Source organism: Podarcis raffonei, chromosome 11 (genome assembly GCF_027172205.1).
Source record: "Podarcis raffonei isolate rPodRaf1 chromosome 11, rPodRaf1.pri, whole genome shotgun sequence".
Classification (NCBI taxonomy): domain Eukaryota; kingdom Metazoa; phylum Chordata; class Lepidosauria; order Squamata; family Lacertidae; genus Podarcis; species Podarcis raffonei.
The window spans coordinates 19,857,101-19,883,039 of NC_070612.1; the positions used below are offsets into that span (position 1 = coordinate 19,857,101).

Below are 25,939 nucleotides of genomic sequence, written 5' to 3' on the forward strand. Positions count from 1 at the left end.
ACTCTATGTGCAGATTTTCAATTTTCCCCCAAGGTGGATGAGTAGTAGGAGTTTTCATGATTGTGAAACATTTGACAGTTCATGAGCCTAAAAAATATAGGATGACAGCCATATCCTATACAAAGGCGAGGAAGTACAATTGCAAAGTCATAGTGTATTTTATGATTCTAGGAATTTTCCTTTCTTAAAAAAGTGATAATGTACCACGACAACCCTTAGATTTGCAGATTAATGTGAAATGTTTGAAATAAAATTTGTTCCAGTCAAAACATTGTTTATTTAACTGTACATAAAATAAACTATGATATATATATACACTTGTTTAAGTTACAGGATTTAAGTTTACATTTTTTTTTGGCAGATTCTGTTTAATAAAATGGAAATTGCATAACTTAACTGCTAGGAGAAACTTAATTTCCTTTGTTTGGTATGGATATTAAAGATTTTCCATCCCTTCTATTTGCTATTCATACCTATGCTGGTTTTTGTTTTTCTTCTTTTAAAAAAACACAACACTATTATTCACGTGTAGCATTTCACTGTTTCCTTTTGCGTTCTGATTCTAAGCAAAACTTTTCATATGCTTCTTCAATTTCTGGGTCCATCTCATCGTCATCATCATCATCATCAAAATACCTACAAAATAATCCATATGTTAGATGACTATCTTTTCCAGTCACAGAAGACACCATCTTTGAGAGCAAGATAAACACCAGGATCAAAGCCCCATTTTTATACCTATATGTACCCTTGACAATGAACAGAACAGATTGCGCCGATTTGACATGGAAGTATTTTGCACAAGCTAAGTTCATCTGTTCAATCGCATTATAATTACAAAATGCTCAAGTGTTTGGAATAAGGTTGTGCAATATTTCAGAAAAGAAACTTACACAGCACTGGATTCAAAGAAGTGTGAAAGCAATGAGTTTACTCATTAGTGTGATTTTGCAAAATGCTGTGCAAGTGCTAGTGGAAGACTTTGCACAATAAAGTTTCTGCAGCTGTGGTACAGTGTACCTGCAACTTGCATATACACAGGGTGCATTCCGTTTCCCACTGCAAAGTAAGCCCTAATGGTCAGATTGCATATGATTTAACTTTATTATTATTATTATTATTATTATTATTATTATTATTATTATTATTACCTTTAATACTCAAGTGCAAAGCAAGTCTTGCTTTCCTGTGAGCAACTGTCTTCCACAGTGTGGAACTGTCTTCCACATGTGTGGAAGACTCAAGCTATAAACAGTTAAATATATGGAGTCCTCATAAGAAAAAGGAAAATGATCTTGTGCAAAAGGAAGAAACCCTATCACAATAATTCCATTTTTCTTGTGCAGTGCTCTTCTGTGAAGTTTGAGACAGGAATTCTGTAAGCAGAAGAGGCTTTCTGCTCAGAGCCAAGCTGTTTTTTCCTGAATGTACAGAAATTTTATTTTCAAAAGCAACACTGTTTTAGTAGAAACAGATATAATTTGATTGGTGCCCCAGAGAATGCTAACGAAGCAAAATTGCAAGAGGTGAGGCATACCTATTAGAAACTTCATTGTTTCTAAGATGATTTTTTTAAACGGTCAAGTTTTGATGAAAGCACTCTTGAAAAGTGGTGCCCTAATTCAGGATTTCAAACAACAAACTGAAGACAGGATAGGCCTAGATTAAAATGTCAGACTGAAACAAGAACTTACGGATCTCCAGCTCCTGATAAGTCTGTTCCGTTTTCCTCATACTCATGAAACAAATCTTGTCTATCAAGGAGTTCTTGGTATTTCTCTTGATAATCTATGATAGAATTTTTTTATTTAAAAAATTAAGCTGCATTTCAAAGTTTAGTTCATTTACTATACCCATAATTAAAACTGTACAGTCAGTAATACACAAATAAATGTTTGGATGTATCTAAGCAACAAATGTGCAAAGCATGATCAGTGTAAATTTGATGCTGTTTTGAGAACCACTTACAAGATTTTAGGCACATCACTTTGTTGCACTCCATTCCATCAACATAAGGTTAAGAAGATTAGGTGAAATTAACAAGCTGCTTCAGCAAGCAGATGCAATGATACAAATTTACACTCTCATGAAAGAAAAATGGTGCAAGAACCAAGAAAGGGGTAAATACCACAAGGCTTCGATTCACAGCAGAGGAAAAACTTTATTTCAATCCTATAATTTGTTGCCAATAATTCACTAACAAATGAGAAAAGCTGCACTGGTTCTCCATTCCAGTTTCACTCCCAGCCTTCCCATGTTGAGCAGGAAGATCTGCAGGGGGCTTCTAAGCAAGTCCAGTTGAACACTTAGTTGACCACTTTCAGACTTTCCTGTTCAACATGGGAAGGCTAGCGGTGGCACTTACATGGTTGAGGGTGGAGTGCACTACCGCTACTCATGTTGCCATTCCCTAGTCAGGTGTTAACACCTGAACAGGGCTACTGTTTAGGTACCTGGCCAGAGTCAAGGGTTTCCTGTTGCTGTTCTGTTCTTGTTGGAGAGGGAGTGATAACAAAGCTCTTGTTTAGCTTCCTGACTGGTGTGCCCTCTAATCCTTCCATAACTAACATTAAAGCTATGGGTGGGATTCACTAAGAGAGCCCCTTTAGTGGAAACCCTGTGCAAGGGCTTCTGCCTGAGCAATGGGACTCTCTCCCCCCCCCCGGCCTTCTTAAACTGGCTCAGGTGTGTGTGTGTGTGTGTGTGTGTGTGTGTGTGTGTGTGTGTAGAACACCCAGAACAGTATGTGGGAAGAGGAAAGGGGTGATTGTTCCATCTGTCAAGCGGCAAGCTTGTTTAATGTTGAATTCCACCTAATGTTAATACAGGAAACTTCCCATTTGTGCAGAGGTTTTTTTCGGGGTCATTGTGCGCTTGCATGAAATTGCAAACCCACTCAAAAAGCCTGCTAAAACCCCATTCTGCCCCACACCTTTAGTGATGTTTCAGTGAAGTCACTTCTGGGTTCAGTGCTGTGCATGTGTGCAGGATGGTGCATATATTGGTCGCGCCTAAAATGGGAGTTGCCTGTACATTTTTACAGAGGTTTTCCTTAATATCAGACTTCATGAGCTCCTCAGATAATTTCTACCTAACTGCCCCCCCCCCCCGCATCAAGTTGTTGACATACCTGGATCTGCTGCAGTGAAAGGCACACCTTCAGATGTGTAAAACGTTGGTTCATTCTGAAATCAAAATACGATTGTGTTTATCAGTAACTACTTCCACATTTTATCAGTACTTTATACATAGTCTGATAAATGCGTCTGAAGCAAGAGGAAACACAAGTATTCATTACCATAAAGTAATTAGGGTCGTTTTCTGGAGTTGCTTCCCTGTATGTTGAAGTTATATGCACCCTTCCCCAGTTACTTGACCGTAGTTCTACAAGTTTCAGAAGCATATGCTTTACATCTCTGTAAAAAGAAAGTACATAATAAAACTCACTGCATTTCCAACACGAGGGAGTAGTTTACTCACTGCTTGCAATCAGAACATAAGGGAGAAACAAAACAAAACTGATACCTGTTGCTCATTCATTCACAGCTGCTCATGAACTCAGTTTAAAACAATGTTTTAACTAATTGCCAAAGACAATTTAATTTGGAAAGTAATCATTTACATTTATATATTTATTAAATTTTATACCACTCTTCATCTGAAGATCTCAACTTTGAATTTGAAGTCAATACTCTCATTCAGTCAACACAAACATGACATTGGTGAGCACAACCACACCCCTGAAGAGAAGGGAAGGCTATTTTTGCTGATGTGCCTTTTTTGGGTGCTGGATGATGCAGGCAGCAGTGAGAATTGCCTAAAATTGCCTCCCCTCTCCTTCCATTAGGGAAGGCATCTACTGGATCAAAAGCGTATCAGTGAGCATAATGGCATCAGTTGGATTCCACCCATTGATTACCAAAGACTGATCTATTTGAAAGCAGTATGACTTAAACCATGTCAGAAATTTCAGCACAAGTTGTATTAAAGATACCACAACAACAATTCTTAACTACAGTAATGATCAGAAAGCTTTAAAAGCTGTTCCACCTTAAGAGACGGCAAAGAACAGTAATCATCCCAAATGGAAAGCTAGGAAGCAATGATTTTCTCACTACCTGCTGCAATTTGCATCCAAGACAACATTTTCAATTTTCTGTATCATTTCATTCATATAAGTCTTTCCTTTTTCTTTCCATGCATCTTCTAGTACTGAGCCTGTCAACTAAAGAATACATACTATTAGATGACATTTTCAAAATGTGACTTTAAGGTTAATGACATTTCTGCAAGCACTGGGTCTGTGATGAAGGCCTTCATAATACTTTTTAATTATTTAATTGATTAAATGCATTTAAAAAGCTTAATATTTAAAATTCTTAAAGCAGCATAGAAATAAAAAAGCAGCATCGAAACCCCTCACCCTGCAAATCTAAGCTACTTGGATATCCTTCTATGGAAACAAGAAACTGCTTGGATGTTCTTCCAGTATTTATTATGCCACACATATGTAACAGCCTCATGCATAGATCTCTTTATTCTTCTGTTAGAGTTGCCATAGTAGGGGAGATAATAAAACCACCAAGCTTTGCACACCACTGGTTGAATGCTCTTGAAACCTATTTTTATGATTAATCACATTCTTTATTCCAGTATACCCGAAGGAGCGTCTCCACCCCCATCGTTGTGCCCGGACACTGAGGTCCAGTGCCGAGGGCCTTCTGGCAGTTTCTTCACTGCGAGAAGCCAAGTTACAGGGAACCAGGAAGAAGGCCTTCTCGGTAGTGGCGCCCTCCCTGTGGAATGCCCTCCCACCAGATGTCAAAGAGAAGAACAACCACCAGACTTTTAGAAGACATCTGAAGGCAGCCCTGTTTAGGGAAGCCTTTAATGTTTAACAGACCACTGTATTTTAATATTTTGTTGAAAGCTGTGGAAACCCAGCCAGATGGGCGGGGTATAATCATCATCATCACCATCATCAAATCTGGCTCTCTTTGAAAAAAGTTTGGGCACCCTGATTAGATCAAGTATGATGTAGAAAACAACTCTTAATAATGAAAACATCATACTTTCAGTAGTTTCACCGCACAGGTTAAATTGTTGTCCACAGGATTAGAGAAAAGGGTGTTCAGTAATTCATGAAGTCCAGTCTGAAGAATCTCTGCTCGGGTTAGCTGACCTTTAGTTCCTTTTACCTATAAAAATGCACATATGAATGTTTACATGCCATTAAAATTAGTGTAGTTTGGAACCACTGGTTTGATGACTTCAAAATTAAAAATATTGCAAGTCATTTAAACCCAAGTGTCTGGAATTGTATTTTCCTATATAAAACTAGCTGCTTACAGAACCATAAACCAAAAGCCCATGATCAGGGGTCTATACATTATACCTGGGATAGGAAGTAAAAAATACTTTTACTAGCCCAGAAGAATACAGTAAAAATGCCCTGAGCAGATGCAGACTGCCTTTGCTTTTTCAACAAACCACTCTGCTCCTCCCACAGAACAAAGAAAGGCCAATAGCACAGACGGCACTATGCTAAACCACCTGTGGGTCTCTTTCTGAAAATTTAGCATTGCACCTTCCTCCCTGTTAAGTATGTGGCTAAAGAACACACACCCTCCCCTTTCTTTTCTGGCTTTGGGGAGCCATTTCTCTATGTTTCTTTTCGGCATCAGTAAGTCTTCTCCCCTTTTAAAAATCAACAAGACTACTTTGTTCTGCAAATATATATATTCTGCCTGCTTGCTAAATCAGGAATAATGATTTTGTACACTTGAATAGCTAAGAGGAAATTTAAAGCCACCTTTTATAATAGCTTGTTGAAATCAATGCTACTTAACTACACTAAATACTTTATTTGCCAATTGCACTACATTACTTAGACTTAAGAAGCCTAATTCTAGGAAGCTGGCTGGCAGATAAAGTATTTAGAAATTGATACATTCATGCTAGCATTCCTAATCACCTAATAATTCTAGATTAACTTTACTGTCTGAATAATCCTATTCTGGGCCCTTCCCTTAAACTCTCAGTTTTGGTTAGAAAAGGAAGAAAATACTTCAGTCTACAATGAAACTAGACTAAACCTTGTCATCTACAGCAGCCATTCCATCAGGCTACATGAGAGGGAAAGAGCTGGGAATGTAGGTCTCTCCATCAGTTCTGCTGAAGGACCCAACAACTTTTGACTCCTCTTGGCCTCAAACACTTTCCATTCTAGACGGTCATTAGAAGAACTAACTAGGAAATATTGCTTGAAGCCCCTGCCCTTCCGATCCTTTTTCCTTCATGTATTTTATACTGTAAGCCTCAGAGCAGGGACTATCTTACCAATGGTGACTTGGTTATGGGAGCTCTTTCTAACCAGGATAAAATGCTTCATGTTAAGAATAAACGAGTGTATAGCAGTTTTGTTTAGGGAAATAAAGTGATAAAGGATAGCAGCAGAATTCTACTCAACTGCTCATTAAGGAATATATAGTTCACACCATCCAATGTTTTGGCAAGTAAGCAAAAAGGCACTTGGATGTTTCAACAAAGATTTGGACACTTTAACAGAAATAATAATTTTACTGAAATTATGCAATAAATAAGAGAATTCTAAGCTAAAGGTATGATACTTATTTTTAGATTTTTACTACTTTTGACTTATAGTCAAAATGTACGCTTAGATCCTTTTCTCACCGCTAGTCTGATTTTTTTAAAACCAAATCCCTTTACCTCTAGATTTAGATAAAGCTCAGCTAAAAATAGCACAAATGCATGAAATCTTTTCCGTGCAGCTTCATCTCCTTTGGCAGCTTCATCTCTATTTTCATACTCTTTTCGACACCTAGAAAAGACATGTTTTAATCAGCAATACTCTCAACGTCAGTCAGTTCTAGTCATACAAAAACATTTAAAACCTGCAGTTAAAAGCCAGTATTAATGGGGAATAATAGGTAAAGGATAGATTAAAATGGGATGGCATATAATTGAAACAACTGCATAGCCAAGGCTTCATTTCGTCAGTATGGTTGTTCACTACTCAAATAGATCACTGCCATTAACTTAAATGCACCCTTCATATATTTAGCTATATATTTCTGGGTTCAGTTACACTCCGGTGTAATTAAGAAAGGGATATGCAGCTAGGAATGACTCAATTGTCAATAGCTTCCACCGAGATCTATAATGCAATATAAAATGAGATGTTGTCGAAGAGAAATTTGTGAAGAGGCAAAACTTCCCCAGATTACTAGAGACCCATCCCAACTGTGTCCGTGAATGAATGCTGAAACGCTTACACAGATGGAACGTTTGTAATAGGGCAACACTGAATTCCACCCAGAGAAAATATACCAGCTGAATGTCCAAGCATATTCATCACTTTTCATTTGTTAGAATAAAAAAGCTGAACTTCAGCACTACAGGCACCCAGCTTCTTTACCCACTAAGTTATACAAGTTGCAGTTAAGTTTATATATATGGTATTATTTATAAGCATGGGAAGACTTAGAGATACACACACAAATGTATTCTTGGTTGGGTGGGGGAGGAAAACAATGGATTGTTTATCTAAAAAAAATTTCAGGTGGTTTGCTTTCTGCAATTATGCAGGCTAGAAATTTGCATTAAAAATGAAAGCTGGGACTCTTGGAAACACGGAGAGAATATAGAATATACACAGACTAAATTAAGGCTGGTTGACTGTCAGCAGCTTCTCCTTCATTACTATAAAATCTGTAAGTTTTACTTACTAGAACATGCCAGCCAAAACATTTGAAAAGAGATGGAGATAAGAAATGAAGCAAAATGAAGCAAAAATCCCAAAAGGCCTCTGATGTAAAGAGAGCAGAATATAATTATGCAACACATAAAATTGTTCTGGTAGTCCACTGGGCAATCTCTTGAATCAGATGTTTAAGCAGCGAAGAAACACAAGAAAATCAAGCCAATTTTGAGCATGACTGATTAGTGTCATAAAAATACAGATACTGACCTGTGAAGCAGTAATTGTCTAAAGTTGCCACTTTGTGGATTAATGGTGAGATTATGAGAAAGATAATTGCACAGCCTTGCTCCCATATAAGAAAAATTTGGAACAGATGTAGCCTTTCAAACAAAAGAATAATTGGAATTAAAATTACAAAATGCTGTGGATTTCTTGTACTTAAAATATTTTCCTTGACCCCTCCACAAGAACATGAAAAGAACAATATTCAGCTAACCAGAAATCACTGACTGTTTTTTAAAGGCCCCAACAACCACCAGCAGCTAGGCCTCCTCTAAGGGTCCGTTAACTCAGTTCTTATTTATTATAATGCATCCTTTCTTATACTCATGTGCCCCCTTAGTATAATTTTGGCCTTTGAAATACTTAGTTCCTTGCTTTTCCCTTAAGTCCCACAGCTGCAACCCTGCTACCCCCCCACTCACAGCCATCTCAGAAAGTAGTTGTGAGTTATCTTTGTACTGAGTCCTCTAATTGATAAAGAGTTCAATTCAAGGTCTCTGTCCTCATTTTCAAAACTTCCATGAGGTTTCAAATTCGCTTTTGGCAGAAAGACATCTTCTACATCCTCAACATTTGATAGTAAATATTATCTAGCTGAATTTATACAATACCAGGAGCAGAAAAAGATGCAAAAACCAGTGCACTGTGAAATATAAAAAGAACTAAGGATACATTGTAATGTTAGCAAAGCGGCAGATATCTATCTCAAGTTGTGGACGCTCTTTAAAGCAGAGCTTTCCAAACTGTGTCGTGACATGTTAGTGTGTCGGCTGCAGTGTGTGGGTGTCATGCAAACGCTCCCTGCGCTTGTCCCGGGGCTGGAAAGGGGTTAGTTTAACCTCCGTTTTGCTAGTAAAACTGAATTACTGTGTTGCAAAATGATGAATGTCTAAAAAGTGTGTCACCAACATGTAAAGTTTGGAAAGCTCTGCTTTAAAGATTCAGCCTTTAAAATTAATTGGGTCATCTTCCGGTTTGGATGCATGGCTAGTAAGACAAAAGTACATAATGCCCTTGGCTTGAACTGTATTTTTCAACGCTAAAAGAAATGCCAACTAACAGAAGTAAGGAATGATATTGCAAAAATAACATTAAGTAGCCTCAGGAAGCAATACGTATTTCCTTTGGAGTAGGCCATATTGAACATAGAAGGCCTTACATCTCAGTAAACAAACACTGGAGAAGGTTGCAAGTGAAAAAAGGGATCAATGAGGTATTTTCCTATTTCGTATCTAAGAAGTCCTACTTAAACTTTGATTTCTGAATTGGCATTTACACGTGCCCTGACCTTAGCTTATTATTCAGTGAAATATGACACTAAGAGCATTGAAACTGGAACTAATATTCTATTTTTAAAACATTTCCTGGAATTTTAAGCAGGCTGCAGTAAGGTTTCATAAAGCAAATGAACTGCCCCCCAAAAGGAAAAAAATAATACTTTGGATATAAGAGTTGGTTACCCCTTTCCATTGGCTTTGTGTTGTAAAATACATTCAGTGAAGATTAAACAATATTTCTAAGCTATAACACAGAATGTAAGTTTCCTTCATAATAGACTTTTTAAAAAAGGGAGAGCATCATCATTCTGCAGCCCATTACTCAAAGGTACACACCTTTCTGTCACTATTTTAAACTTGCATGGCAAAATTGCAAGGAGTTGGTCCTCACTATCAAGTAAGAGCTGATCAATGAAGTGAAAGTACTAGGAACCATGGAAGGAAGTGATCATGGCCTCTTGGGTTTCATTGTACCGAGGCATGGGAAAGCTGAATGTAGTTAGACATGAACTCTGGACTTTAAGAAGCTTGATTGAAAAAAGCCTTAAGGAACTACTGGGTGAGATTCCATGGTCAGAAAGATTCAAAGACGAATGGCAGTTTCTTAAAGGTGAAATACTGAAGGCACAAAACACAGACAGTTCCAACAAGAAAAGTGGGAAGCATCTAAAGAAACCAGTGGGGTTGCAGAAGGAGCTCACAGATGAGCTGAGATGTAAGAAGGGCATGTATAAGAAATGGAAGAAAGGGGAAATCACAAAGGAAGAGTATACATGAATAGGCAACAGTTGCAGGGAAGTTAGGAGGGTCAAAGCTCAGAATGAACTCAGGCTTGCAAAAGAGGTTTATTCAGCTATGTTCAAAGCAAGAAGAAGAACAAGACAGTAGTAGATCCTTTGCATGGAGATGATTGACAAATGCTATTGGGTGACAGAGAAAAGATGGAACTGCTCAACACCTCCTTTGCCTCTGTCTTTCCCAAAATGAAAGCAGTGTCCAGCCTGGTAATAACAGAATAAATGATGCAAGGAGAGAGCTACAGCCCAATATAGGAAAAAGTGGTAAGGGAAGACCCAGCTACTTGAAATCTCCAGGGCCTGATGAGCTGCACTGAAGGATACTAAAGGAACTCGCAGGTGTAATCTCTGAGCCTTTGTCTTTAATTTTTGAGAATACTTGGAGAATAGGTGAGGTCCAGACAACTACCAACCTGTCAGCTTGACATTGATAGCAAGAAAGGTCCTAGAACAGATAATTAAACAGTCAGTCTGTGAGCACTAAGAAGAGGCTGCTGTGATAACTAAGACCAAGCATGGGTTTCTCAATAATAAGCCATGCCTGATGAATCTCATTTCTTTTTCTGATAGGAGTTTCAAGCTTGGTGGATCAGGGGAATGCTGTGGATGTAGTCTTATCTTGATTTCAAAAAGGCTTTTCACAAAGCCCCCCATTATCTTCTTGTGGAGAAGCTGCTAAAATGTGTGCTGGACAAGGTAACTCTTACGTGGATTTGTAGCTGGTTGACCAACCAAACCTCAAGAGTGATTACAAATGGTTTCTCATCATCCTGGAAAAAAGTGACAAGTGGGGCACTGCAGGGCCCATAATTGTTCAATGTCTTTATAAAGGATTTGAGTGAAGGAATCAAAGGGATGCTCCTCAGATTTGCAGATGAAACCAAACTGGGAGGGTTAGCTAATGCTACAGAAGATAGAATCAGAATTCAGAATGACTTTAACAGATTGGAGAATTGGGCCCAAACTAACAAAATGAATTTTTATAGGGACAAATGTAAGGTTCTACACTAAGGCAGGAATAATCAGGTGAACAAACATAAGATGGAGGACACCTGGATTGCCAGTAGTAAACATGAAAAGGATATAGAGGTCTTAGTTTACCACAAGCTTAACATGAGTCAACAGTGTGATGCAGCTGCAAAAAAGCAAACACTCTTCTAGGCTGCATCAAAAGAAGTATAGTGTTGCAATCATAGTCCTGCTCTATTCTGCCCCTGTCAGTCCACACCTGGAATACTGTCCCGAGTTCTAGACACCACAATTTAAGGTTACTGACAAGCTGGAAAGCGTGCAGAAGAGGGCAACCCAGATGATCAAGGGTCTGGAAACCAAGCCCTATGAGGAATGGTTGAGAGAACTGGTTTTGTTTAGCCTGAACAAGAGGAGACAGAGAGGAGATATGATAGGCATCTTCAAGTATCTAAAGGGATGTGACATGGAAGATGGAGCAAGATTGTTTTCTCCTGCTCTGGAGGGCAGGACTTGAACCAATGGCTTCAAGTAGAAGATTCTGTCGGGTTTTACGATGTCTCTCCCACACAAGATGTGGCAGGCTGACAGGTTAATTACTCTTAGATTTATTTAGTAATTACACAGAAGCTGCAGTCCGAGCTCTCGTAGCTCAGTCTTCACTGGATGAACCAGCTGGCCCCAATGGATGACACCCTCCACTTTTTGCCCCGCCTCCTGCTGGGATGATATTGCCCCAGTACCTGGCTCTTCCTCCTGCTCCGAGGGGATTCAGGTGCAGCCAGCCCCTCCTCCTCTCGAACAGAGTCTAGCAGAGGCTGTTCCCCTGCAGCCAGCTCTGTGGAACAGTCTCACTCGGGAGGTGGTGAACTTTACTTCATTTGAGGTTTTTAAGTAGAGGCTGGATAGTTATCTGTCATGGATGCTTTAGTTGAAATTCCTGCATTGTGGGGGGTTGGAGTAGCTGACCTCTGAGGTCCCTTCCAAATCTACAATTGTATGAAAAACTTCCTCTCTAGTGTAAACAATTAACATCCAGATCTTCAAAACCTCCTAATGGCTCAATCTTTTATTTTATTTTAATAAAAGCAAACATGATGTATCCCATGTTTCTGTGAGATTAGAAATTCATGTAGATATTTTATATATATTATGCAACCTGTCCATCAAACATGACATATATATACACACACTCTACCTGTTGGTATATGAGCTCAACAAGTTCTTGTAATGCTTCATCTGTAGTGACACAAGCATTTACAGTTTCTGAAAAATGTGCTCTTTCAGTTTCAAAACAAGCCGGCTGTTCTGCAAGGTGGTTGAGAAAGTCCTGCACATATTCTGTTAGAGTTGGAAATCCATCACAATCATCTTCCAAAGAAGATTCCTAAAAGCGATTATAGTCAGCTTTGGAATTAAACTTATTATAAGTTCTCATTCAAATGGCTTCAACAACTTATATTTACCAATAATAGCAGAAGGAAGGCAAAATAAATAAAGCAATCTGAAGTTTAAAAAACACACAACCCTGGAACAGTCTTAAACTGGGCATAAAGTTCTACTAGGGGGCCTTGTTAACAATCTTGTGGTGAGCCATGCTGTCCTGTCCACACACCATGAATACTTGCTGTTGGTGAATTACAGCTAAATTATAGCTACTGTAAAATAATATATAACAAGAAGACTGGGTGGTATGTCACAGGCACAGGATGCCCAATTCACTCAACAGGAGCTGTTTCAGCTAGGCAGTTGCAATGGCATTGGAATTTGTTTGTGTGTATGCGCACACTCTAATTAGCTAATTTTTCCCTCAACTAAAATCTTTTACATTTATTCATTTTGTAATTATTATGTGCATATATAAAATGTAAACATTGTTGCTTTTTAGAGATGCTACTGCAAAAAAGCAAGCAAGCTGATTTTTTCATACAGATCAGAAACAGTATATAAATGGACTTTCTGCCTCCCCTTCCAACTTATAGCCCTCCCCAAATCCACAATGGCAACCCATTGTTACATTATAGCAAAAGATACTTAGTTTTATGGAAGGGTATTTGAAGTCAAGTATACTAGCACTCTTAATAATATTAATAATGTGCTGTGTGCAGTACTGGCACATAATCAAAAAAGAGGGAGAGGCTGTCCTCTCAGATCAGACAGCTAGATATTAGAGAAGTGTATACTTTTACATATACACACTACAAATACATATATTTTTAAATAGCCAGGGCCTATTAGAAGGCTTTATCCACAAAAGCCCATGTCATTCAAGAGCAAACTTTTTCAAGCAGTCCCTAAGGCATTCTAAAAATTTCAGCAAACTGAAAATGTTGCGTACAGATTGCCTAGGTGACCTAATATTAGACAAATCAAAAGTTGCAGACAAAAGTGTCTATGGGCGGGAGATTTCTTCATTTTAAACCATTTGGTGTTTAAGGATCTCTAAAACACCAAGAGAAATCATGGGATGGAATTTTCAGCTTCCAATATCAAAGTCATTTCTTACAAAGAAGATTAACAAGTCTAGCAGAATGTTCACATTGGCCTCACTTGCTTGGAAATGGAAGAGAGAGGAGGCTAAATACTTACTGTAAGATTAGGGGTATATCCTGAGGGGTAAAATTCAGGTGCATTCACAGAAAGCTTTGATATTACCACTGGAGCCACAACCACCTGAGGTTTAGCCATTCCTGATTTAGAACTATTTTTTTCTGGTAAAGATGTAGCTCTTGCCTGTTCTGAAAATTTAAAATATGAAGAAACTGAGTTTGCATGTTTCAACCAGAAGTCATTTAAAATACCCCCCAACAGTGTACTGGGCGCCCAAAATCTTGTTGGCATCCCTGCTCTTCTGCTCATTGTCTCTTTTTCTCACTATTGACATTATGCAACCACTAGCACTTAAATAAATCACTTTTGTCAGGGTCAACCATGGAAAAAGGAAACTAAGCTCAGTTTTAAAGATAGGAAGAATTAAAAGACTTTACTATCATTGTAGTGCAGTCTCTTAAACACAAGGCAGTTCTATGACAGCTGAGAGATGGCTTTATTCCTTTACTAGAGAAGATATGCAATTTAGACACAGTTCTTGCCACAGGCGTATAGGTGGCTGTTAATATACATGGTGTTCATAAAGTTATAAAGAGCTGCATCATACCACATCAGGAAAACCCCAAATGTGAGAATAAAATTTATACCCTGCCCTTTAGCAGAAAAATGTCCCTGCCTACTGGCTCATCATCTAAAAAGACATAACATGAGGAAAAATGCAGGGGAGGGGGGAGAGTGAAATTCAGAGAAGATTTAATCTCAAAGAGAAAAAAGAAAGAAAAAGAACCCACTCAAAGTCCAATCAATCATTAATAGTTGAAGCCCGCAATCCTAAATGGTGTGTGAGAGACAGAGAGCTAAATTCAAAGGCAGTTCTATCATCTCATCCTATGCCCTTCTGGGCTCAAGTTGCAGAGCAGAACAGAGGGAGTGCCCTTCCACTCATTTCCAGCACAGGTCAGTGGGAAATGCCTTTTAAAAAACTTTCCCCCCCTCCCTCATTAGTAATAACAAGAGGTTAAGGTGAGGGAGAGATCTGGACACCCTTAGTTCCAATTTGGGGCCAAGTTGTGGGGCCAAGAGGTCATTGGATTGAAGCCATTTCTTAGAATCACCTGGCACACACCTGTTTGATGCTAGCAATGTTGGCTTGAAGCTCCATTATCAGTTGGGCCAGGACTTCAGAGGAGCTTCTAGCACTGGAGAGCTAAACCCTTAACCTCAGATCTCCCTTTCTGACTTAAGCAGGAGGGATCCAATTCATCCTATGGCCGCTGGGATGCACTCCCAGGAACCACTGGATTGTACACTAAGAATCAAAAAGAGTGGTTCCCGAATATTTTATTGCACAGAGCATTTGAAAACTGCTGAGCATCTTGGCTGACCACTAAATATTTCCTGCCTGTTATAGCTATTGCAATACACTGTGCTAGATAACTGCATTATTTTTAATTGCTTTCTTAATTGCTTTTATTTCTTATATTAGATTTTATTGTATTACAGTTTGAACGACTTCAAACTGTAATACAATACTACACCATAAGAAATAAAAGAAGCAATAAAATACAATTACAAATCAATATGAATATTTAATGCTGACATAGTGCAGACCACCTGAATGAAGCTTGTGAATCACTGGTGGTCCACAGGGCAGTCAGGAAACCCCTAGTGTAGGAAGTTTGTGAACAGAGAAACAAAATCAATGAACATTTGAGTCTACACTACTGATGATTGATTGTCTATTAAGTGGTACTGAAATGGGGATCTGAACAAGTCCCCCACTCAGTCAGTCTGTTATTGCCTAGATTTTAGCTAGTTATTAAGACTGGAGTGTCATTATCTGGTAACCCACCATAGCTCTCTTGGATCACACAGAAGATTTTACTATAACCTATGTATTCCCTAGCCACTAGAATGCATTTCAAAGAAGTTCTGGGATGCATTTTTTTAAAATAAAAACTGAATATAAAATAATCACATATATTTTTTAAAAGGTATAATTGGGGAATGTAACTGTTAAAAAAACCTGAATTAATTGGCATTAGATATCGAAGACATTAGGCTGTTCCCGTTCTTTCAATTCAAACAGAGCTTGAATCTGGAATCTTACACATAGCTTTGCCTCAGAACGTAAATAAAGATTCTTGTTTGTGTGTGTGTATATATTTATGTATCTCACACTCCTTAAGTCAACAGGTCTTACCATGACAGCTTCTTGTGCACCCCTTACAAATTACAGATAATTCCTATGCACTGAAGATTACACAGAATAAAGCAAAGTTTTGCATTACCAAAACATAAACCTTTTTCCTAGACATGTATAAGAGGAAAAATATTCAAAATTTAAGGTATTTATTAAGTATAAAGCCTTTTTGCTACATTTCAGACAAAATAGCAGACATGTGTCAGTCTTTCTGTTGGTGGAGAAATGTATTTAATTGTATTTAAGGCGGCATTTTAATTCATAGGGTAGAATCCAATTGGTCCTCCTGTTGCTGTTGCTCCAGCAAAGGTGTCAGCAAACAGAGGAGAGGAGATTTCAGCTCAGTTCCCTGTCCCCTGCAATCTCCAGAAACATGTTCTGGAGTGTCCCCTAAACTCCTCCCCCCCCCCGGCAGCAGATTTTAAGGGTGTCAGAGACTCAAAAGGATATGACAGATCAGCAAAAATCACCTCCTCTCTGTTACCAGATAACTCCTGCTGAATCAAGGGCACCAAATTACCCATACAGGTAATTAAGTATATCGTATCATCAATGTATATTCTATGTTATGGATGGCAGGCATAAGCAACTCTGTCTCAAGAAGTTTACAAACTAAGCTTTTTAATGAATATGTTGTCTGTCCTAAATTTTAGGGTTAAGGCAGGCGACACACTTATTTACAGCTGATGACATATTCTGCTTTCCTAATTTACTGTGTAGCTGCTTCCTCAAAGGCAACAACTTCTTTTAAATGCAGTACACAAGATGTGGGAATCTTGCCACCTTGCTCAGTTTTAAAGTCTAAGCCCTATATAATCACCCTGAACATTTTAAATTGAAGAGTGGTAAAAATAAAAATACACAAGAAACTTCCTTAGAAGCAACTACAGATTTCAGTCAAATTTACTGCTGAATCCTCATGTTTCAGGATGTCAGCCTTCTTGCATCTTCCCATATCACTAGTTGCTTTTTACATTCTGAATCAGTAATCAAAATTAACACTGGCTAAAATGTTGGTTGAGTTTCATGACAGCCCTTTTCCACATGGGCACAAAAGCTCCATGAAGAGTTCAAAGACATTTTTACCGTAATCTCCTAAACATGCCTACCGTATTTTTCGCTCTATAAGACGCACCAGACTACAAGACGCACCTAGTTTTTGGAGGAGGAAAACAAGAAAAAAATATTCTGAATCCCAGAAGCCAGAACAGCAAGAGGGATCGCTGCACAGTGAAAGCAGTAATCCCTCTTGCTGTTCTGGCTTCTGGGATAGCTGCGCAGCCTGCATTCACTCCATAAGACGCACACACATTTCCCCTTACTTTTTAGGAGAGAAAAAGTGAGTCTTATAGGGCAAAAAATACGGTACTTTAATGCAAGTTTCACTGGGTTCAATGCAACCCTATGCACAACTAAACTGAACTATGCAGAATTTACTCTAAATGATCATGTTTAGGACTGGGCTGCTATCTATCCCAATCCTGAGTGTATATACTTTAAAAGAATTTGTATTAATTCACAAGAACTTGCTTTCAAATTAGTGAGGCTAGACTTCAGATAGGAAAATGACCTTAAGAAAAACAACCACACACAAGCTCTTATTTTACCCTGCCCTATTCCTCACTATGGGACGCGGGTGGCGCTGTGGTCGGTGGTTCGAATTCCCACGATGGGGTGAGCTCCCATTGCTCGGTCCCAGCTCCTGACAACCTAGCAGTTTGAAAGCACGTCAAACGTGCAAGTAGATAAACAGGTACCGCTCCAGCGGGAAGGTAAACGGCGTTTCCACGCACTGCTCTTGTTTTGCCAGAAGCAGCTTAGTCATGCTGGCCACATGACCTAGAAAAACTGTCTGCAGACAAATGTCAGCTCCCTCAGCCAGTAAAGCGAGATGAGCGCTGCAACCCCAGAGTCACTTGCGACTGGACTTAACTGTCAGGGGTCCTTTACCTTTACATTCCTATCTAATCAGCAGTACCATCTTACTACCCAGTGAGAAACATAAATGGACCAGATTTCTAATTAATGGAATGGGAAGGTCAAATTATATATACTGCACTACACACTAGCAAACTTGCACAAATATAAATCGATACATTGTTTGTAACCATACATATCTATTTCAGACTGCATTTAAGGGCAGTCTACAGAGAGGATGGAGCATGCAGGGAAGATGACACACCATCCCAATCTTTTTTTAAAAGTTCACCTAGCCCTTGGTACTGCAATAAGCCTAATCCCATTCTTCGTCCCTGCCCAGAGAATTTAAATCAGGACAACAGAGGAGCCATTCCAATAACCAAAGAGACTTCAGGAAGTAAAATAATGGCTCTACCCTATGAGGGACCTAACTTCATCATGGCCAGTGGGGGTTTATTCCCAAAGAAAATCTGCAAAGGACTGCAGGCTTCAATTCCCGAAGTTCAAAGGGCCGTCTCTGTATCTATTCGGGATGAAATGGCAAAAACATTGGTGGAGGAGTGGATGGGAGAGATAGAAACACCAGCAGGGTGCATTTCAACACAGCCCAGTGATATAATTACTACAGCAGGGCCGCCGACGCAAATAAATATAGCCACCCAGTATGCGGAGCCAGCCAGAAATAGAGGTGCTCTTGAGGAATAGCGGTGCATGACGCTAGACACCAAGTTACGGGGTTGAAGCGGGAGGAGCGACGATTTCTCGTCTCCCCCCCAAAAAAACCCACAATCTCCCTCCAAAGGCACCCCTGCATAGCCCCAAATTCACCCGAGGGAGACTGAATGGGTCGTAGAGATGGAAGAGAGGGAGAGGGGGAAACCACACATTTCCCCCACCCCAGCCAGGTTTGCACACTTTCTGCCACGGGTGCCAACTTGAAATAAATATGGGGGGGGGGCAGGTAAGCCCCGCCCCGCATAATCGATGACATTACGCAGTGCACGCACACCCTTGGAATGGCAAAGCCCATAAACTGGGGGGGGGGGAGGGCAAAAAAGACCTCCCGACCCCTAGGAGTTGGCTCCTATGTTCTCTTGTTCAGCTACGACTGCGAGGAAGGAGGTTCCCGACGACGGGCCAAGGCTATGCGGGGAGGTCGGCCACCCCATTTCTAATAATAATAATAATAATAATAATAATAATAATATAAACACGAAAGTGGGAGGGGAGGGCGTGAAGGGACTGCGCAGGAAGCGGCGGCGGGCCAAATACCTGCGGCGGCGCCGGCCCCCGGGGGCGCCGTCTTGGGCGGCCGGAGGGGTTCCTGGTGGTGCGCGAAGCCCTGCTTGAGAAGCTGCTGCGACGGAGCCCCGAAGCCTCTTCCGCCGCCGCTGCTCCCGCTGCTGGTGCCTCCTCCGCCTCCGCTCATCCCCAAGCGGGCTCCGCTCTCTGGAGCCGTAGGAGCCCCACCCCCTCGGCCTCGACCCGCACCGGGAGCCCGGTCGAAGCCGTTGTCGGACATGTCGGCCTCCTCAGGCCCGCCTCTTCCTCATGGGGGAAACCACCCGAGTCCTCCTCGGCCCGCAAGCAGCCGGCGCCCGCCCCGACACCCGCTTCCTCCCCTTGCTCCGAAGCCGCTTCACTTTCGGTTCCTCCTGCTGCTGCTGCTGCCGCCGCTCGCTCTTCCTCGTCAGGCGGAGCGGGGTGGGGGTGAAATCCCCACACACCGCCAGCCACCAAAGACGAACGAGACACACGCCCCCCTCTCGCGCTCAGTCAGGGACGCTTGTTGCGTTTCCCCGGTTCGGCTCACAGCGCCTCGCAGCGCCCCGGAGGCCTCCCCTCGCTCCCGCGTCGCCATGGCAACGCGCGGGGCCTAACGGGACCCCACTTGTGGAGAGACAGAGAGAGCCTCCAGGGCCCCTAAATCGCCTCCCTATTGTGGTGGCATAAAGCTGTTGTGGGGTGCAGTCCGCCCCTGTCAAATGCACGAAGTGTTGTTATCTCCCAGACAGGCTTCCACCCCAGAGAGCGAAATCTGTTTATGTGCTTTGCTAGTGGATATAAAGCCGGGAACCTTATTGGGGATGTCCCCCCTCCCTAGATGTTGGACTACAACGCCCATAAGGCATAAGCATTGGCCATGCTGGCTGAGGCTGATGGGAGTTGTAGTCCAATATCTGGGGAAAGCTCCCTCCTAGGTTTCACATCCTTGATTTGGGCCTTCTCTCTCACACACAAATAGGTGTGCTCTCGCTCACACAAATTCAATGTAGAATGAAACTAATCCCTTCAAGCGGCCGTATTTAATTGACTATACCTGGCTAAACCAGGCCACTCTTTTTTTTTGTATTGTTGTTTTTTATACAGAATGGACACAAGCACACACCAAATGCAGTAATAGGATTGCCATACGTCAGAAAAATTCCTGACATGTCCTGCTTTTCAGGTGTAGAAATGGCGTGCGGGGATTTTGCCGAATTGGCAAAAGGTCAGGGAAAACCCGGATGTATGGCAACGTGATGGAAAAAGCAGCGGAAACAGCTCCAAAAGCTAAAAAAATAATAATCACTATTTTACTTTTTGAAATATGGCAACCCTAAGCAGTAAGAATGATGAGTGCACCATGCTTTTTCCCCCAGCCAGAATTCACTGGAACTCAGTTGTGGCACCTCTCAGGTGGGCACCCTTGCTATTCTAAAAGAATGATAGAGGTGTTCATGGTGAGTTCCGGCACCCTTTTTTCTAGAGAAATAGCACTGCTCTTAACTATGTAAAAGGAAATGGCACCACCTTGGGACTGAATCCCACTTGGTTCAATGGGCCTTACTCCCTGAAAAGCATGCATAGGATTGCAGCCAGTCAGCATGATTGTATTATTATGTTCCCTTATGTCAAGTCACACTATGCTAAATGGGGCTTTCTCCCAGAAAGTGTCCACAGGACTGCACTCCCTGTCATCTTGTAGTAAGCATGTACAATGGTTTGAGAATGGTGTCAACATGTATTCATATTGCAAAAGTCAGGACTGGCTGATGGACAACTTGTGTAGGGTCACAGGCTTACAATCTAAAATACATGCCACAAAAAGTGAGAAGGGAGGATGGAAAGAAACAAGCCTAGGTACCAGTTCTTAAAGTTTCAAAGTTCTCATATAAAAATAATTAGGAAGAGAAGGCTTCATTCCAGTGCATGCTTGTTTGGGATGATGACCCCCTGGCGTTGACAAGACTCATTAGGAAGAATGCGTGCTTAGAAAATGTGGCAACTTGGGATTGCTTGCTCATCTGGCACAAGCAGGAGTTTCAACAGTAGCCCTTGGCTCACCCTTTCAGAGCTGGCCATTGTAAGATTCCAGAATAATAAGACATTCTTTACAAAAGCAGCCTAAGGAAGGTCCAAACTCTTTCAGTATTTTATTAATCACTGTAATTTACGAATGCTAGAACTAGCAGCTTGGTAACCACATTTTTATTTCTCAAACGTTTATTTCTGGACTGAAGCTATGTTCTGGGGTAAACTATGGAAGCAATTAGGCCACTGCTTCCAGATGAGTTTTGTGCAGATTAGTAACTGGTTAAAGAGTAGGAAACTGGTTAAAGAGTAGCAATAATGATTTGACAATTGCCAGAACAGAGGGATCTAAGAAATTGCTTTCCCCAAGGATCTGTATTGGGACTGGTGCTTCTACATTTTTATTTCCTTAATGAGAAAGATTCTTTTGGCAAGTGTCTATTATGTGTGTAAGGGCATACCTACCCCCCCTGCCAACTTGAATAAAATATAGCGGGGAGAGGTATATTTTATTCAAGTGGGGGGGGGTGTAGGTAAGCCCCCAACCCACATAATCGATCACAAGACACGGCTTACGCACCCTATTAGAATGGCAATGCCCACCAACTTTTTGGGGGAGTTTAGTCCCCTCAAATATTTTATTGGGGCGTTGAAGGGACTCAACCCCTAGGAGTTGGCTCCTATGGAGCCTACAGGAGTTGCCAGAAGGAGGACTACAACACAAGGCGCCATCCAACTGTCTTAGGGACTCCACTGGGGGGGATTTTTGCGTAGGGTTTTACTCCTCAGCCTTTCCGTCTCCCCAAGATGTCCTGCTGCAGGAAACGACAAGCCGCCGGCGCAGTTAAACCCTCAATTGAAAGCAAGCCCCTCTCCGCGCGCTGAAAAATAAAATGAAATAAGCCCCAGGGGCGCGCGCGCCCATGCGCACTCCGGGAGCGGCGCGACGCGTCGGCGAGAGACCCTCTGCCGCCCCCTCTCTTTCGCAAGAGGTGAGCGCGGCTCCCCGCCACGTGACCTGGCCTCTGCCCAGACAGGGTCTCTCTCACTCTCTTCTCCCATCCCCGTCCAGTTTCTGGGCTGCGGGCGGCTCGAGCCCCGCCCACTTGGCTGGGGCCTCGCGCCGGCTCTGCTGCTCTCCCCTCTTCTTCCCGTCTCGCGCCGGCGGCTCCGGCGAGCCGGGAAGGTCAAGCGCAATATTGCATAGATTTGCAAAAAAGAGACAAGCGGGGCCGGAGCGGGCAGCAGGGCGCAAAGGGCGGGAGGTAGGTAGCGAGCTGTTGTCTCCTCTTCTTCCTTCTCTTCCTCCGCTCGGCGCTTCTTCCTCCTTTCTTCTCGGCGCGCCCTAGGGCTTGCTCGGTGTCTGTGTGGGTTTTTTTTTTGGGGGGGGGCGGTGTCGGTTCATTCACGGTCGTCGCTCGCCGCGATTGCTTTTGGGGCGGGGGCTGAGGCTTGGAAACACTTTCTGCCCCCTGCCCACCCCTGCCCCCGATCGCATCTCCCGCGCGGCTTGTTGTGCCACGTTTTTTGCGCTTCTGGCATCTGCCCTCCTCGTCATCCATCGCGGTTGGGGGAGAAAGAAAAGCGGAGACTGCGAGGAGGTGGGCATGACTGATATGTATTGATGTGCTTTAAAATGAAATGAGAGCAGGCTTCCCCGCAAAGGGTTAAACCCGCCGCTTTCCCTCCACGCACAAAGCGCAACTTTGGCAACGAGGAGTAGCAGAACTGTTGCTATTCTAGGCCCGCTGAAGTTAAGGAGAAGAGAGGGAGGCGAGGGGGATGAAAGTAGCAGCAGCAGCAGCAGCTGCTTCCCATTTTGCCCGTTATGGTGAAGAGTGGCACAGACAGGAGCAGAAAAGGCTGTTTTTTTGAGAGGGGGCTGCTACTCGCGAGGAAGCGCCTCCGGGTCCGAGTTTCAATGGGTTTAGCACGGGAGGGAAGGTCACCTTTGGTACGTTCCTCACCCCAAAAAACCCCAAACCATTGAGTGAGCAATCTGTTGGTTTGACTGTGACAGGCAGTCCCCTGGCCTGTTTGTCCTGCCACAAAATGATTGAGAAAGAACATGCAGGTAAGGCATGTAGAAACCGAAGTGAAGGGAAAGTTTTTCTTTTAGGCTGGGGAAAGAGATTTAAAAGGAATGTGCTTTTTTGGCATCTTCCAGCTTAGCCAGAGCGTCTTTATTGTTATGCAGCAAAAATAAGTTGGTATAAAGGCGTGTGCATGCGGGCCTCCGAGAGCTTTTTTCCCTTTCTTTTTCTAACTGTCAGAAGGGAACCGCGACAGTTGCCAAAGTCAACATCGCGGTTTGCCTGTTACGTGGAGGTCAAATGTAAGGTGGGAATGGAGGACGCGACCTTGTTTGAGCCTTGAAATGGGCACCGTTTGGGATTTGAGGAAGCTCCTTTCATATAAAGGGCAGGAGAGAGGCTGTGCAGCGTGTGAGGGGGAAGGATCTGGGAAGAAGTGGTTTAAGTAATTATGGTTGCTTTCACATGACTTCAGAAGCCACAAGTCTGTTCTTAGGAGTCACGCCTTATCTTTTAAGATGTGAGAGCCAGGGCCAGAGGGCAATGCTTCATTATACTCCCCTTTTTAAAAATTAAAACTCTGTTCTGGGACCTGCTTCAAAGGTACAGCTACACATTTAGGTTGCCATATCTTTGCAACTGGATTGCCCTTTTAAGGCAAGGGTAGCTAACCTGAGGCCTTTCAGATGTTGTCAGAATATGGCTCCCATCATCCCTGCCTGTTGGACAGGTTGGCTGGGCCTGATGGGAGCCAGACATCAGCAACCTCTGGAGGGCTGCAGGTCATCTAACTCTACTACTGAATGTCCTGTGCCTGGAGGCAGTTGGAGGATGGATGGCAGCTAACAGATTGGGGTTGAATCCTGACGAGACAGAAGTATGGTACTGTTTTGGGGGGACAGGAGGCGGGCAAGTGTGGAGGATTCCCTGGTCCTGAATGGGGTAACTGTGCTCCTGAAGGACCAGGTGCGCAGCCTGGGAATCATTTTGGACTCACAGCTGTCCATGGAGGCACAGGTCAAATCTGTGTCCAGGGCAGCCGTTTACCAGCTCCATCTGGTATGTAGGCTGAGACCCTATCTGCCTGCGGACTGCCTCGCCAGAGTGGTGCATGCTCTGGTTATCTCCCGCTTGGACTACTGCAATGCGCTCTATGTGGGGCTACCTTTGAAGGTGACCTGGAAACTACAACTAATCCAGAATGCGGCAGCCAGACTGGTGACTGGGAGCGGCCGCCGAGACCATATAACACCGGTCTTGAAAGACCTACATTGGCTCCCAGTATGTTTCTGAGCACAATTCAGAGCGTTGGTGCTGACCTTTAAAGCCCTAAACGGCCTCGGTCCAGTATATCTGAAGGAGCGTCTCCACCCCCATCGTTCTACCCTGACACTGAGGTCCAGCACCGAGGGCCTTCTGGCGGTTCCCTCACTGCGAGAAGCCAAGTTACAGGGAACCAGGCAGAGGGCCTTCTCGGTAGTGGCACCCTCCCTGTGGAACGCCCTCCCACCAGATGTCAAAGAGAACAACAACTACCAGACTTTTAGAAGACATCTGAAGGCAGCCCTGTTTAGGGAAGCTTTTAATGTTTGATGTATTACAGTATTTTAATATTTTTTTGGAAGCCTCCCAGAGTGGCTGGAGAAGCCCAGCCAGATTGGCGGGGTATAAATAATAAATTATTATTATTATTATTACTACTACTACTACTACTACTACTACTAGCGGAGGTGTGACTCTCTCAAGTCTCTGGCAGTACTGTTGACCTGCAGGTCTCACGTCCATATTTATCTGGAAGTAGGCCTCGTTGAGTATGTTAGGTAGTGGGAGGCAAAGCACTCTGCCTTGTCTTGCTGTGGCCTTCCAGGCATAATTCTAGAAACTGTCTGAGTCAAACACACTTCAGAGCTTATCGTTTTGCCATTGTGTACTTCAATAAAACATGAAAGGAGGGCGCACACGCCAGGGAATTGCAGTTGGCCTGCGGCACTCTGGCACTTTCCCACGGACTGCTTCCCAGACATCTGGATATGCAAATTACCAGCATTGCACATTGGGCCTTATAGATTGTCTCCTTCCCTATTTCATATTTGTCAAGCTGTTGCTCTCCAGTTGTTTTGGGCTGCATCTCCCCAGCAACCTCAGCCAGCACATGCTGACTGGGACTGGTGAAAGTTCTAGTCCAAAACATCTGGAAGGCAACAGGTTGGCAAATCCTGTCTTGCTTTGATCTGCAGAAATGGTTAAGAGCCCCGTTTGAAGATGCCAGCTATTTTCCTGGAGTGTATAGCAAGGGCATGAATAAGGGAGAAATAGTTTCTCTTCTACAACCATAAAACTCACTTCTTCTGAACAGTAGGATAATATTTCCACAAAATGCCATGAGACCTTATTTTTTGAATTTGAGGTCCCATATTCAAGGTGATGGTGGGCAGTGGGATTTTGCCTGTGGTGCCTGTGATTGTGCTGCTAATATTACTGCTAATATTACTTCATATTAAATAAATTATCTACTTATAATTTGAGTAAGTGTGTTTTAGTTACAGGCCCTGGATTCTCAGGAGCACATGGACATAGTCAAATACCGTACATATTTAAAAATAAGTAAATAAACTGTCAGGGTTATCTATAAAGCACAGTTCTGACTTACAGTTTCAGGCACCAGTGAATTAAGACTTGTGGTTAACTTTCATGCCTGGGTAAATGATTGGACGCTGACAGCAGGCTGCATAAATTAAAAAGGCTGTGACTCTGAGAAGGCTTTCACAAGTCCTTCCCTCAATGAATGAACTTGACTCCTCTCAGAGACTGATACGGAGTTGTATCCAATCATGTGCCTCTGGTGCAAATTATATACTGTGTTGCTTCCAGAGAGCAGCCAATTGGAACTT

General features: G+C 42.4%; 2 protein-coding genes across 4 annotated transcripts in view; one reads left to right on the forward strand and one right to left on the reverse strand.

Moving 5' to 3' along the window:
- Positions 1–253: 253 nt before the first annotated feature.
- PAIP1 (poly(A) binding protein interacting protein 1) lies at positions 254–19,526 on the reverse strand. Of its 2 annotated transcripts, XM_053407907.1 has the most exons (11): positions 18,994–19,525; positions 13,638–13,786; positions 12,247–12,435; positions 7,991–8,103; positions 6,730–6,841; positions 5,073–5,198; positions 4,119–4,225; positions 3,299–3,416; positions 3,131–3,185; positions 1,695–1,788; positions 254–636 (listed from the first exon to the last, which is right to left on the reverse strand). In XM_053407907.1, the coding sequence occupies exons 1-11, from the start codon at positions 19,241–19,243 to the stop codon at positions 537–539; spliced, it is 1,413 nt and encodes a 470-aa protein (XP_053263882.1). In that variant the 5' UTR covers positions 19,244–19,525; the 3' UTR covers positions 254–536. The 2 variants fall into 2 exon arrangements, with proteins under 2 accessions (XP_053263882.1, XP_053263884.1); XM_053407909.1 differs by lacking the exon at positions 12,247–12,435 and having other exon boundaries at positions 18,994–19,526.
- Positions 19,527–22,079: 2,553 nt separating this feature from the next.
- Positions 22,080–25,939, forward strand: part of NNT (nicotinamide nucleotide transhydrogenase) — a 51,940-nt gene continuing 48,080 nt past the window's right edge. Inside the window, exon 1 of one of the 2 annotated variants that reach the window (XM_053407737.1) lies at positions 22,080–22,280. The gene's annotated coding sequence lies outside the window, so the exon portion shown is untranslated. Of the gene's footprint in view, positions 22,281–22,475; positions 22,617–25,939 lie in introns of those variants that run through there. The other variant, XM_053407738.1, reaches the window with a different exon arrangement.